Here is a 14,271-nt window from a genome sequence, read left to right on the forward strand (position 1 = left end):
TATACGTATTTATCTTGCTGCCTCCTGCCCAGCCTAGTGAAAAGACATTCATCAAATGTTGGTTGATTAATGCAATGGATTATTGATGAATTTCTAGCCATCGCCCTCTCTGAATGACCAGCATAGGATTGACACAACAAATGCACAAATACACCACAGTTTAGTAGATAAGAGCACAGGACTCTGGAGTTGCATATCTGGGTTGAAACCCCTGATTTACCCACTTGTGTGATTCCAGGCAAATTAGGTAACTTCTCCCTGCCTCCGTTTCCTCATCTCTAAAATGGGGACAATGATAGGCATGTGAGCATTAAGTGAGGAAAACCAAGCAGGCAATGAGTTTAGCACTGTAGGGTGTCAATGACAAAAGACAAATAGCTGAAGGATCAGAAATGGCTTGTGGGAGGGGTGGCATTTAAGCCAGGCCTGTGGCAGGGCTGCCTCTGCCTGACATTTGTGGGACTCAGGGCAAGGGTACAAATGCAGATTCCTGACCATCCCCAGCCCCATTTTTTCCTCCCCTCCAGTTCTATAAAAGGCCCTGTGCATGTGAAGTGGGCTCCCAGCTCACACGGATCTCAGGAAGAGCCCTGTGCAGGCTCTCAAAACAAAAGCAGGGCCATTTGAGCAGAAATCCAGAAATACCAAGAGCGTGGTCTAGAAGGTGGGAAATGGGCACCAGATAGGTACTGGGGGAGGCCCAGAACCCAAGGCTGCGTGGGGAAGGCTAACCAGGAAGTACACATGAAGGAGTGGAGGAGAGGGCAGTCCATGTAGAGGCATCCATGTGCCTTGAACATGGGAGTCGTATGTTTAGGTTTACACTGGCTACAGAACTCATTCTGGTGGTAAAGAAGGGATTGGAGAGAAGGTAGGAGAAAATTAACTGGTCACTTTGTCCACAGGCACAAAAGGGCCTTCATAACCTACTATGTGCAGTAAACATCGCCAAGCCGTTGTCTTTCTGCCTCTGCCTTCTCTGTGCCTCGAGGTGCCCATGCTTTCCCACCTGCCTACTGTGCCACAGCTCAGCTAGGGCTCTAGTTAGAATTTGCACCAAGAACCCATATAACCTTTCATATTAGCCAAACGCCTGTGAGATGATATAGGTTCTTAATGGCATAGCCTACAGCTAAAGGAAGGAAGGAAGGAAGGAAGGAAGGAAGGAAGGAAGGAAGGAAGGAAGGAAGGAGGCACCTGAGTAGCAAGATCGGATGCTAACTGAAACAATAAACTGTGAAGTAAGGTCTGTGTACAGCTGGATTGGGACTGAGAGGGCGAGAGCCACAGAGAAAGGAGCACCGTTGTGTTGGTACGTTGGAACCATACTGTCTTACATATGATTGCTGGTTTCACAATTTTTAACGTGGGGAAGGATTCTGATGCACCATTCCACTAGCCGTGACTCTTCAGAGTGACCAGTCCTCTCCATCCCGTCTCCCAGTGAGAGCTTCGGGGCTGGGTCCTGCAAGGGATGGGGTTGAAGTAGGAATTTACATAATCTGATTATTGCGGATTAGGTTTGGGCAGCTAAATGCCTCAGTGTGCTTCAGCTAAAACCCTTACTATTCATGGCTCTCACTGCCCCCCGGAGAGACTGCACCTGCGGGCTCGTGGGGAGGGGAGGGCGGCTGGGGAGGGAAGGGCAGATCCTAGGAGGGCTTGGGCATTGTCAGGATCTGGCTTTCCTGGCTTAATTGATCTGTCTGGAGGGGCCTGTGAACACTGGACCTCTAGTCGTGTGTATATGGCTAGTCAGCTTCAGGGAGGACTAAACCTGAGGTTTTCAGAGGGGATTTCTGTCAGCCCAGAAGGTTGTGGGCCATGGTCATTTGGCAGGAGGTCATCCAGTCTTTCTTTTTTTAAAAAATGTATTTTATTGATTTTTTACAGAGAGGAAGAGTGAGGGATAGAAAGCTAGAAACATGATGAGAGAGAAACATGGATCAACTGCCTCTTGCACACTCCCTACTGGGGATGTGCCTGCAACTAAGGTACATGCCCTTGACCGGAACTGAACCTGGGACTCTTTAGTCCACAGGCTGACGCTCTATCCACTGAGCCAAACCGGTTTTGACGGGTCATCCAGTCTTAAAACTCCCTTCCTCCCACCTCATTCTTAACCCCTCTCCATTCTCCAGTTCTGCATGTCCCAATGTTTCTCTCCATCTATCCATTCCTTCTCTGTACTGATTGTGTCTGCATCCGTCAAATTATTAATCACACGAACTAGCTGGTTTATTTTTTTAAATATATTTTTATTCATTTCAGAGAGGAAGGGAGAGATAAAAACATCAATGTTGACAGAGAATCATTGATTGACTGCTTCCTGCACACCCCACACTGGGCATGTGTTCTGACCAGGAACTGAACAGTGACCACCCCAGTTCACAGGTCGATGCTCAACCACTGAGCCGTGCTGGCTGGGCAGTGAGCTCGTTAATGGAATTTACGAGTAAATCCTCTTAGGTAGTTTTTGTTCCTTGAAGTGTCCTATCTCTTAAGGCAATTTTACTACTTTGACATGTAAACTTTGACATTTTCAGAACCTTTAATAAAGTGTTACATACAGTAATGTGACGATGTAAATAAAGTCTCTGTATTTGCGTTACTGCATTTCTCATTCTTCATTTTCTGCGTTCATGACTTCTCTATGCTCGATTAGCTCTGCAGAAGCTGGTACATTTTATTGTTCTTTTAAGAACCACCCCGTGATTCATCATTTTTACGGTTTTTCTAAGGCATTAATTCCTACTATATCTTTATAAAATATGCTCTTTCTCACTTGCTTATGTTTATTTTGCTCTCTCTCCACCTCCCATTCTTAGATTCAGTGTTTATTTTTATTAATCTGCATTCTTTCCTGTTCAGTAAGAAAAGCGTTTTGAACTATGACTTTTCTTCTGATATACCTTCCTGTCATTCTGTGTTTCCATTTGCAGTATCTCTGTCATTTGATTCTAACATTTGTTGTTTTTTAAATTTTCTTTTAGAAAGTAGTGTCCCCCCCTGCCTTTCTTATTGTTGTATTTTTTTGTGACCATTTGCTAATTGTACTGCACTGTAGGCAAGAATATTCCCTGAACATTTTTTGCTTTAGGATATTTATTGAGATTTTCTTTTTGGTAAAGCATGATCAACTTTCATAAATGTTCCATCGGTAATAGAAAAAGAGGCATATCCTCTGTTTTAAAAATAATACATATCCATTAAATCAATTCTTTATATTTTTAGGAGCCAATTCGACTAGGAATAATAGGTACTCATTGATTTGCTGTGTATTAAGTGGGATAAAGTATTGAGAAATACCAAGTGGGAGGTGGTTTAGTGCAGTAGCTAAGAGAAGGCTTTTCTTTGGAGTGGCTGTGGAGTCAGACTGACCAGTGTTTGAATCACTGTTCTAACAACAGCTGTCATCCTGGGCAAGTTGCCTCTCCCAGGCTCAGTTTTCTCAGCTGTAAACTGGAAATAATACCAACTTCACGGGTAAATGTGAACATTGAGTTAATGTGTGTAAAATTAGTTATTTGGAGCAAATGCTTAAAGGTATCTAATAAACTCGTAGTTGCTCAACAAATAGTTTTACTTTTTTATTATCAGAAAAACTCTATTCAAAAAGCTAGGTGAATAATCTGAATACATGCCTCTAATTAGCTCCAAAGGGTACTGTCATTTGCTCAACCCAGCATCTTGCCGGCCACCTCTCTCCCTCCAGTTGCTTTGGGCCCTGTGCCGCTAAGAGGCATCTATTTCTTCCCACCATGTGAAGCAAACAGAGCCCAGGACTGGATGAGGGAGATGTCCAAGAGGGAAAAGAAAAGCTTCTCTTGATTATCTTTTTAAAAAATATATATATATATATTATTGATTTTTTACAGAGAGGAAGGGAGAGGGACAGAGAGCCAGAAACATCGATGAGAGAGAAACATCGACCAGCTGCCTCCTGCACACGCCCCACCGGGGATGTGCTCGCAACCAAGGTACATGCCCTTGACCAGAACCAAACCTGGGACCCCTCAGTCCACAGCCTGATGCTCTATCCACTGAGCCAAACCGGGTTTGGCTCTCTTGATTATCTTTTAAGACTCATTTTTACAATTAATTTCTACTCTCCAGCCCCCAGACCCAGGACCCCTTGGTAACACCCACACATCCACATGCACACACCTTTCCCCACCAAGACACTTGGTGCTGAGGCCCGGCAAGCATTCCTGTCCAGAGCACATGTTGACTATTGCAGCAGAAAGCGGGGCACGTAACTGACCCAACTGAGTGAGTTTTTCTCCCCGTAGTTACCAATTGGAGGGACGGACAGCCCTGGGTGTGCCCAGCTGCCGAGGCGGCTCAGACCCAGGCTGGCTTGGCCTTGACTCTGCAGGTCTGGAGCTCTGAGCTTCCATTTCCAGCCAACAAATCTAAAAAGGCAGTTGGAAAGCAAGGGGGATGGGATCAGAACCAGGTACTAGAGAAAAGGAAGGTTGGGGTACAACTACCCCTTTCCTCTTTTTTCTCTGGTCTTTGTATAGGACATCACTCATCAACGGGTCCCCCAGATGAGGATTTAGATGCTCTGTGGGCAGCAGATAAGAGAGCAGCCTCCTGGCAGAAAGTAAATTCATTGAATGCGGCCCATAAAGTCAATAACTGCCAGGCTTATCAGCTGTCCTCATACCGCCTTTAGCCCCCTGGGGACCAGACTTGAAATAAAGGCCACAGCACCAGGGTCTGGAGACTGGAGGTGCAGGACTGGGCTTTAGGGGGGCAGGATTCTGCCCTCCCACCCCCCGGGCTGAATTCCGGGCAGGTGGGGGAAATCTGCCAGGCCTGAGCTGCCCAGAGCCTCCAGCTTTCCACACTGACAAATCCCAAACCAAACACACACCCCCCCGGGGGACGAGGCCCTGTCTCCCTTACCCTTCAAAGCCAGCAGATGTTTTCCGGAGGCTTCACTGGGGCTTCTTAGAAAAATGAGAGGATGTTAGTTACCTCAAGTCTAACCAATAAAAAGCCTGCAGAGGAAACCCTGATTCCCACCACTCCTCACCTGGCTCTCCATAGCACTTAGACTGCTGCACTGGCTAAGAGCACATGCATCTTTTCCAGCTGGTGGGGATTCAGTTTCTTTGAAAATTATCTGAAATAAGTAGGCTACCAGCTGGATTTTATTGAGACTCACACTGTAGCTGAAGCTGACTGTATTGACAAGATACACCCTCTCACCGGTCACCCTGTGATCCGGGCAGGCATTACAGGCTGGCCCAGGTCCCACCAGCCAGGGCCCCCGTTTGAGCTCTGACCCAGGCAGCAGAATCTGGGTGGGTGGAAATGGGGAAGAGTGGAAAGCGGATGGATGTGACCAGGCCTGATTAGTTGCCTGGAATTACCCAGAGAACCAGTGAGTCCCAAGCCTTCTCAGGGTAGCAGGTAGGCTGGGGACAAAGAGGCATCTGTCAGCATGAATTGTGCTCCTAGAACGACAACTCCTCGTTGCCCTTTGGAGATGAGAGTCTGCAGAGGTGAGCAGTCAACAGGGAAAGGACGGATTCAGACCCAGAATTTAGCATCTCTACTGAGCCCACATCCTTCCCTAGCTCCTGCTTTCCCAGCAGTCTTTCCTGGTTTCTAGCTAAGGGAAGCAGCAGGTGCAGAAATGGCACCAGCCTCCTCCCCACCTCACTGCCTGCATCGGGCCAGACCTAACACTGACCACTGTGTCTCCACCCCAACCCCTTTCCAGAAATTGCCTTCATGCCTTTCCCAGAGCCTAGGATCTCACCAACTCTCCTGTACCAGTTCACCTCGTAAACTTTGTCTTGGGCCTTAGATGCCTGCTCTAACTCCCCAGAGCCCTCAGGAGACCTACCTTGGTCCACTATTCTTCCTCCCTATGGCTGGCAGCCTGGCTCTTGAACTCGACTTTCCAGACCAGGGATGAGGAACGTCCCATCAGGCCTGTGGGCCATATAAGGCCCGAGAAATTGTTTAGTCTGGCCCTGCCAAGGCATTAGAGGTTAGTTAATTAAATGTTGGACCAAATATAGCAGGCTAATTTTTAAGTTGATAATTTTGTATGACCGGTGAATGATGTTATAAATATCCAAATGGCCTTTGGCAAAAAAACAAACAAACAGTTCCTCACCCCCATTCCAGAGCAATACCAAGTACCAATCAGACTCACAAACTTCTTGTCCTTTGACTCAGTGTCTGTGCCTGACACTGGCTGGGAAGGCCTAGGAGTGACCTTATGTGGGCCACCTCGGGTCTAACGCCCACCTGGCTAAGCCTCTGTCCTCTTCCCTGCAATTTTAGGGATCTGAGATCAGTCTCAGTGAATCTAAATTTCCCCAAATTCCTGTTTTCTTCCAGGAGTGTTATGGTTTTAAGGTCTCATATTTAATTTTTTATTCCACTTTTAGTTAATTTGGGTAAGTGGTGTAAGGCAAGGTTTTAGTTTCATTCTTCTGTACACAAATATTAAATTTCCCAAGCTCCATTTATAGAAGAGACTGCCATTTCTCTAATAAATATTTTTGGCTCCTTTGTCAAATATTAGTTGACCATATATGAACGGGTTTGTTTTCAGGCTCTCAATTCTGCTCCATTGGTCTATGTGTCTGTTTTTAATGCCAGCACCACATTGGTTTGATTACTGTAGCTTTGTTATATACAGGAAGAGTGATGCCTCCCGCTTTGTCCTTCCTTCTCAGGACTGATTTGATTAATGGCGCTGAACATCTTTTTAATGTGCTTGTCATCTGTATACCCTCTCCAGTGAAATGTCCTTTTTTGTCTTTTACTCATTTTTCAATTTCATTTTTAAGATTTGTGTTACCTCTAAATTACAGCTTCTTGGTATGCAACATAAAGGATAAAATACCTACCTTATAAGGTCAGATGAGACATCTACTGAAATGTAAGGACAAACTTAAGTCTTCCAATTCCAAATCTTTCTGCTACTTTGTTCTTCTTTGTCAAGATTGCTTGAGCTGTTCTAGACTCTGTACCTTTCCACATACATTTTGCAATAAGCTTGCCTATGCCTACTAAAAACATTGCTGAGATTTTTATAGGAAATGCATTAAACGTATAGAAGTGACATTAAACCTATTTTGAGTTTCCCAGTCCATGAACATGGTATGTATCTCTATTTATTTAGGTCTTCTTTGATTTCTTTCATCATCATTTTCGTATACAGATATTGTATATGTTTTACCAGATTGCTTATAAATGTTATTATCTGTTATTTCTACTGTAAACTTCAAAAATAAACACAAACTATTTCAAGAAATTAGAAAAATTTTATTCATCATCACAAACTGGATTATATATTATAAATTTTGATCAAAGGAGTAATAGTAAAGGTATTTTCAGTAGTACCACAAATTATTTGTACCTGAAGTAAACTGGTAAGCATACACTAAAATTTACTCATGTTTAAAATATCACTTTGTTTAGAAAATTCACATACATATTTTTCTGATTATACAGTAGAAGGGACAAAGAGCTACATTTGATTTTTATTTAATGGGCACATGAAACACTCCTCACACTGAGTCATCAGAAGGCTACAAAATCTTGTAACTTTTTAAATATGGTACACGAGACAGAATAATTGTTTTATAGAAATACAGTACTTTTAATTCTCTTAATTCTCCCTTTTAACCTCCTTGTGGGAGCTACTCACAGTATATAGCTGCTTGGCTGGCTAATGTGTTCTCACATAATCTCTGCACTGAGTTGGGGTGGGAGGTGGCAAGAGGGGCATTCTTGGCTGGAAGTTCTGAGAATATAGAAGCAGGGATTTCTCATTGGAAAATTTATGCTTGCCTACTTTAGCAATGGTTCCTGTACAAAAGCTATCACCACTAAACTGGTCTGTCTGACTTATGAACTATAATGAGAATTTCTCTCTGATGGGGAGCAGCTTAAAATAGCATCATATACCCTGTTGATTCTTTCCTAGTTGAGATAGAAGCACAAACTAGGGGAAAGAAGATGGACATGGGTACTTTCAATGATCTTTTATTAATATGATATAATCATTTATTCATCAGAATAGACAACTAAACAAAACTAAGTATTCTAAATCCTTTCCTTCTCCAAATCACAACTTATATCTGATTTTGGCTGGGCAGAGATTTACTAACAAGGAGGTGACGTGTTACCTGTAGGAAAAGGTGGAATACTGAAAAAACAAACAAACAAAAACAACAACCCAACAACAACAACAAAACCACACACAAAGAAGTCCAGGGTAGAGCAGGCACCAAATCTATAATAGAAAGGTACAGAGAGTGGATTGCTTGAAACTAAAGAACTAGGTAGCATATGAGATAGTATAAGAAGATCTTAGGAGACAACAGCTTGACCAATAAAATAAAAATACAAAGTTCGTTTTAGAAAAAGAGGCAACTTGGTAAAGTCTCTGAATTCACAAACCATACAATTTGTTCTTTAATACCTTGATGAAAAACTTGTTTCCTAAAGCAAATTGAGTTATGCAACCTTCTCAGTAAGAATTGTGTCCTGACCCAGTTTCTTTTACCCCTTTTGAAGAATAATTAGAAAAGGACTTGGAAGTACAAAATGAAAAATTTCTTGAGAACTTACTTAATCCTAGGCCTTATGCTAAGCACTTTATATTTCATTCGTTCCTTACAAATACACATCATTTCTCTAATTCACTCACGTGAAAATTAAAGCTGAGAGGTCCTTTGCCCTAGGTCTCATGTGATGAAGCAGGGATCCAAACTCAGGTGTAAATTAAAAGCGTGTTGTCTTTTTAGGCCAACATATTGCCTTCTCTTAGTGAGATGTCAGAGGAGACTTAGCCCAGGTCTTAACGACAAAGGAAAAGGAAAAAGAAATAGCTGCGGGAAATTTCTTCAGAGAAAGGCATTTGGTGGGTCAGAAACTAGAGCCATTTCAAAGGACGATTATGGGTTAGAAGGTGGGAATGTGGCACTTTCTCTGAGTAGGTTTTGAGAGGAAATTTCCCCTGGGGTTTATAACATTGAGGAGAAAAGACCTGTTCATTTCCCAGGTGAAAATAGGGGGAGGCAAAGGAACATTTGCAGCCTTAAGCTTGTGATATTGGGTGGTTTCAGGCCAGCGTGGGAATTCATCCCAAGTGTGTTTCCCAGATACTGTTCTGGTCCCCGATCTTTAAGCCTCTGCTTTCCTGTAACACCTGCTGTCCACACCTCACTGTGCTGCCATTTGTAGTCCTGTAAGACTAGAAACAATGGTTTGGGGTCACAAAGCATAAAAAGAATGCACAGTCTGGTTTCAAATAGTCATATCAATAAAAGAATAGCAATAAAGAGGACGGGGAGAGGCTTCAGATACTGGCACTTAGCAGACTGATGGTAATGCTTCCTGGGAAGCAGTGGGTGGCAACTGGACACCTCTTGAGCTTCCAAGTAGGTACTCCTGGATGTGAAAAGCATCCTGACCAGAGGCTGATGTACCCAATAAACTATTTCTTTCACCTTTTGAAGCTAAACCATTTTTCAGTAAAGGTATAAGATAATCTAAGAATTTTGGACAAGAAACAGTCCTTCTTGACCTCTTTGTCACCTTGGGTGCTCTATCAAATCAGAAAGATAGTAAATGGGGAATGGCAGAAACACCCTGAATTGTCATCCAGTTGGGGATGAGTTCTTTGTTGAGCATCTCGAGCTGGGTTAGACATGCTGTGCTGTGAGCAATGAAACAGGCACGGGCTGGAAGTCATGGCTCTTGGGTTTGAGCTTCAGTTGTTTCTTGATCAAATCACTCATTTCTGATTTAGCTACAAAATAATGGAGTTATTTCCAATTTAGCTACAAAATAATTGAGTTAGAATGAATGAGGCATGAGGCCCCCTCTGCTTGTAAGATTCAAGAGAAAGGTGGTTTTCACTTGAATGCTGACTTGTTTGGGGGAATGGGCATACTCCGCCACGTGAGCGTCACATTTCAGGTTTCCAGCCTGGCCTGCAGTCTGGGGAAAGGCATCACTCCCTCTGACTTCCCTAACATTTAGCTTCCCTTCCTGGACCAAAAAGAAAGATAAGTAAAGGTGTTTATTGTGCCTACACATTCCTTTACTTCTCACTTAGAATATGTAATCAAAGTGACTCAGGCAGAGTCATCCCAGCCCATGCAGGAAAAGGAGTTCAGAGTGAGAGGTATTTGGTCAGGTAGGGAAGTCTGAGCTCTTACTCCACTGATGTTCAACAGACAGAACCACTAAACCTGATACAGACTTTGCGAACACTGTGATCTGGGACGGGGAAACAGTTACAAGGTTTTCCACTTATCCTCATTTTGGAGACCTGGTGTAGTTTTGGAAGAGAGAGGAAAGGGGCAGGCTTATATACCATTTAATCAGTTTATAGCCATATGTGAAAACTGTGGAGCTATAATTAATTAACAAGTACACTGAAGAGAACATTTAAAACACGAGGTATTTCTATGAATATTTTAGTGTTAAAATTGGGAGTGCAAGTACTATACATCAGAAAATGTTAAATGTCCATGATTAGCTCATGTTTTTACCCAACAGATGGTTTAGAATGAAAGAAGGAAAGTAAATTTTGTAAAAAGACAACCCTTTCAACATCGTGTCCGCTAGCATGGTCCCACTTGCACGCTTTGTCAACAAGTGCTATCAGAAGTCAGTGAACATTCTCAGGATGGCTAGAGATGCAAGCATTACGCACACAGAGGCTTTCCCCTCACTTCAAACATGAAAATGGAAAATGTACGGAAATGCAGGGATCTTTGACAAGGCTAGAAATGCGCTCTCCTCTCATTGGATGCTGCCTTATGCTTTAAATCAATTCCAAAGCAGGATGCTTATCAAATGAATGTGCTGGCCTATTGTCTTGATGCCACCTAAAATCTGATCACTTGAATATTAACTCAGAAACCACAACCTTAAAAGCTGCACTGATACACAAGCTTAAGTGTTGAGAGCAAGGTCACTCTTTTTAGCTTCTTCCTTAACCTCGCAGGGCAAGCCCATCTTGCAGTCCAAACATTATCCAACATTTGAAAGCACTTAGAGCTCTTCAAGGAGTGAGGGTGTTTCCCTCAAAGGAAAAGTGGGGTGCTTAGCAAAGGGAGGGAAAGGCAGGCCTCTGTCTCACTCATCTCTAATCTCCCCGGTAACTGAGCCCTGTACCTGGCACGCGAAGACGCCTCAATAAATGCTAAAATGAGAGAATTAAATGGCCTAGGACTTAGAACTCTTTCTGAGTTTTCAAACTTGTTTTTCTTTGGCTCCCACTTATGCTTGACAAATAGATATGTATCTTTTAAAACAGTTTTCCGCCTGGTTTTCAGGAGAGGAATTCTACCGTTTCAACCCACTGTCTCAGTATAACTGGATAACCTCATCCCACTCAGAAACTGGCCAGACGCCGTTGGGCTGCACGTTCGGGGGTGAGCGCTTCCAGTCCCACGTCTTCACGGGAATCTGCCAGGTCTTCCCATAGTTGGCTTCAATGTACTCGATGGTTTCGCAGGGCACGTGGACCTTCATGTCTACAAACTCAGTCCAGCACAGTGTAAACCTGGGAAACAGGTATCTGTGGCAAAACAGAGGCAATGGGGAGAGGGCTTAGGACTCCACATTGGACATTTTGGCTGAGGAACCAGCTGTTAATAACTGTTGCTGAAGGACAGTGCTCTCTCACTAAATACCTTTGGGGATAGATGTTTTTGACTGTCCAGCATCTCTTTTCCCTTCTAATGTTAACAGCATCCTCATTTCCCTCCTCTGTCCCCAGTCCCAGGGACTCAGGCGGGCTGACCCTATCCCTGGGTTCCACAGATGGGTAACAGGCCCAGGGCTAACCAGTTAACTGTAACCATCTATTCTCTGTTGTTTTCTGGAAAATGTTTCCTCTCTTCACAACCTGGGAAGACCTTTCAGCAATGAGACTTGAAGTCACCATAGCACATCACAGAAATCTGAAATATCACAGGATTAAAGAAAAAAAAAAAAAAAAAAAGAAAAGAAGAAAAAAAAAAGAGGAGCAGGGAAAAAAGCCAGATGTCAAAGTATAATCATATGGTGGAAATGAGATCTAACTGGGACATTCTCCAGGGAAAGGTCAGTTCTCACATATTCTGCTTTTGAACATCATCTTTATTACCAGAAGAACGAACATAAAGCCATGCACGAAAACGAGAGGCTGAACAAGTTCTAAAGAAAGCAACAAGTTCCTTCCACCCAAACCATGGGTGCTGGCAGTTTCGACAGCCCCAGCTGGCTTCTGAGAAAGGACGGCCACAGCGAATCTCAGAGCTGAGGAGGAAGACATAGCGGGGCCCCACCATCTGCTGGTCCTACATATACTCGGCACACTCAGGATCATAGAGCTGCTTATTTTGTCATCAGACACATCCCTCCATCACCAGCCTCCCCCTGATGCTGATCAGCAGAATGTCCATCCACCTGTCCCATCCTATCAGGTTGACACACTAAAGTCGAAATGAGGCGTAAATCATGGTCTACCTAGTTAGATAGGCCAAGAAACTTCTCTCTTAAATATTAATCTCTACAGTCTCACCAAAACGGTGACAGAAAGAAAAACCATAGGCAGACAGGGTGAATAAGAATACCACAAACTTTACAAAGGTAACATACTCCTTCCATTCATTTTCTATCTCATATCATTGTTATTTTATTTTTTATAAAAGAGTAGTTTGTTGGAGTAGACCATTTCCCCCCTCACAGACATCCTTAAAATCTGTAAAACTACTTATTAGTGGTTAGATAAAGTAATTTATCAGTTTAATTGTACAACCTATACACATAATTGTTAAAGAAAACACATTTTATTATTATTAGTTAGCAAGACTGAATTAGAGACATCAATTACAATTGAATCTGACCTTTTTTAACATAAGTTTACATTAATCTCTAAAGCTGGAGCAGCAGAGCCATTTTATTAACCACGTGTCTAAAATGGAAACCATCCCCACATGCCACGATATTTTGAATTTAATTAAAAAATCAATTTGTAACGATTATTACAAAAATAAATATATTACAATCTGGGTATTCTTGAATATTTTCAGCTGAAAATTCCCACGAGAAATGATTTTAAAGTTGGTCAGGGCTGCCACTTAGGGAAAACATTTTTTTTTTTTTTTTTTAATAGATGTGCGTGGCATGTGGGGAAGTTCCGCCGCTTGCGTCTACAGACGCTTATGGCGTACAATGGGTTAAATAAGAATTTCCTGTGAAACAACACAAATGGTTTATTCTCTTTACCAATTTTGTCTCTTCTTTTAACTCTTAACTTCTTTTTCTTGTGTTATTTCAGTGCCTTAAACCCTCTAGCTTAATAGAAGTAGGGACAGCATGCATTCTTATATTCTTTTCTAATTTTAATAGAAAAACTTCTAAAGTTTTATCACTAAGTATGACTGCGCACTCTAAGTTTTTGGTATATTTTCTTAACCAGATTAAATGAATTCAAGATCCCTTTTATTCCAAGGATACTAAAAATCCTTCCTTTTATTTTTAATCAGGAAATTTATCAAAGGTTTAAATATCATCTACTTAAACAATCACATAGTTTTTTTTTTCTCCCTTTAATTTTTTAATCCTTTAATGTTGAGAATTATACTAATATACACATAGTATAAAATTGTATTCGTGTTTCATTTAGGATATTTTTATCTGTGCTCACTTAACTGTAGTATTCCTTTTAAAAAATGTTCTTTATCTTGATTATTGTAGTAGTTACATATGTACATGCGTTTGTCAAAACTTAAAATGGGTGCATTTAATTATATGTAAATAAGGGGGAAAAAGCAGGTACAATAAAGCATGCATATAGTAAATAATAGAAGATAAATTTCGAATCCTCGAGGCATAATTATTACTTCATTACTGTTTACTGGTGACTGGGACTCTGAAGAACAAAAATAAATATAAAAACGCCAAAATTTCAGAGAAGAATTTAGGTTTTAGGTCTGGAGTTAAATCTTGGCTCTGCCATTATGGCAAGAAGACCTTGAGTGAGTTACTTCTCTCCTCTGAGATTCAGCTTCCTCATATCTACTGGGAGTGAGAACATATAACCTATAGAGATAATGTAAAGCAGACAATATAGCAGATACTGTGGTAACAATATCTTTATTGATGCTGTTAATATTATAATTATTATTAAATCTTGAGCCAAAAACGTAATTCTGAAGGCAAAAAGTAAAGTTTTGAAAAGGGAAAATTTTTATTCCTTCCTGAGTTTCTCTCCAATCTTTTAAAAAT

General features: G+C 41.9%; 1 protein-coding gene across 3 annotated transcripts in view; it reads right to left on the reverse strand.

Annotated features, from left to right (window-relative positions):
- Positions 1–7,278: 7,278 nt before the first annotated feature.
- FKTN (fukutin) overlaps positions 7,279–14,271 on the reverse strand; it is a 38,932-nt gene continuing 31,939 nt past the window's right edge. For all 3 annotated transcript variants that reach the window (XM_045579945.1, XM_045579944.1, XM_045579943.1), the window contains one exon: positions 7,279–11,575. In XM_045579945.1, coding sequence (XP_045435901.1) covers positions 11,362–11,575 — 214 coding nt within the window. In that variant the 3' untranslated portion in view covers positions 7,279–11,361. The remainder of the gene's footprint in view (positions 11,576–14,271) is intronic.

The sequence above is a fragment of the Pipistrellus kuhlii genome, unplaced genomic scaffold (genome assembly GCF_014108245.1).
Source record: "Pipistrellus kuhlii isolate mPipKuh1 unplaced genomic scaffold, mPipKuh1.p scaffold_m20_p_12, whole genome shotgun sequence".
NCBI classification, from domain to species: Eukaryota; Metazoa; Chordata; class Mammalia; order Chiroptera; family Vespertilionidae; genus Pipistrellus; species Pipistrellus kuhlii.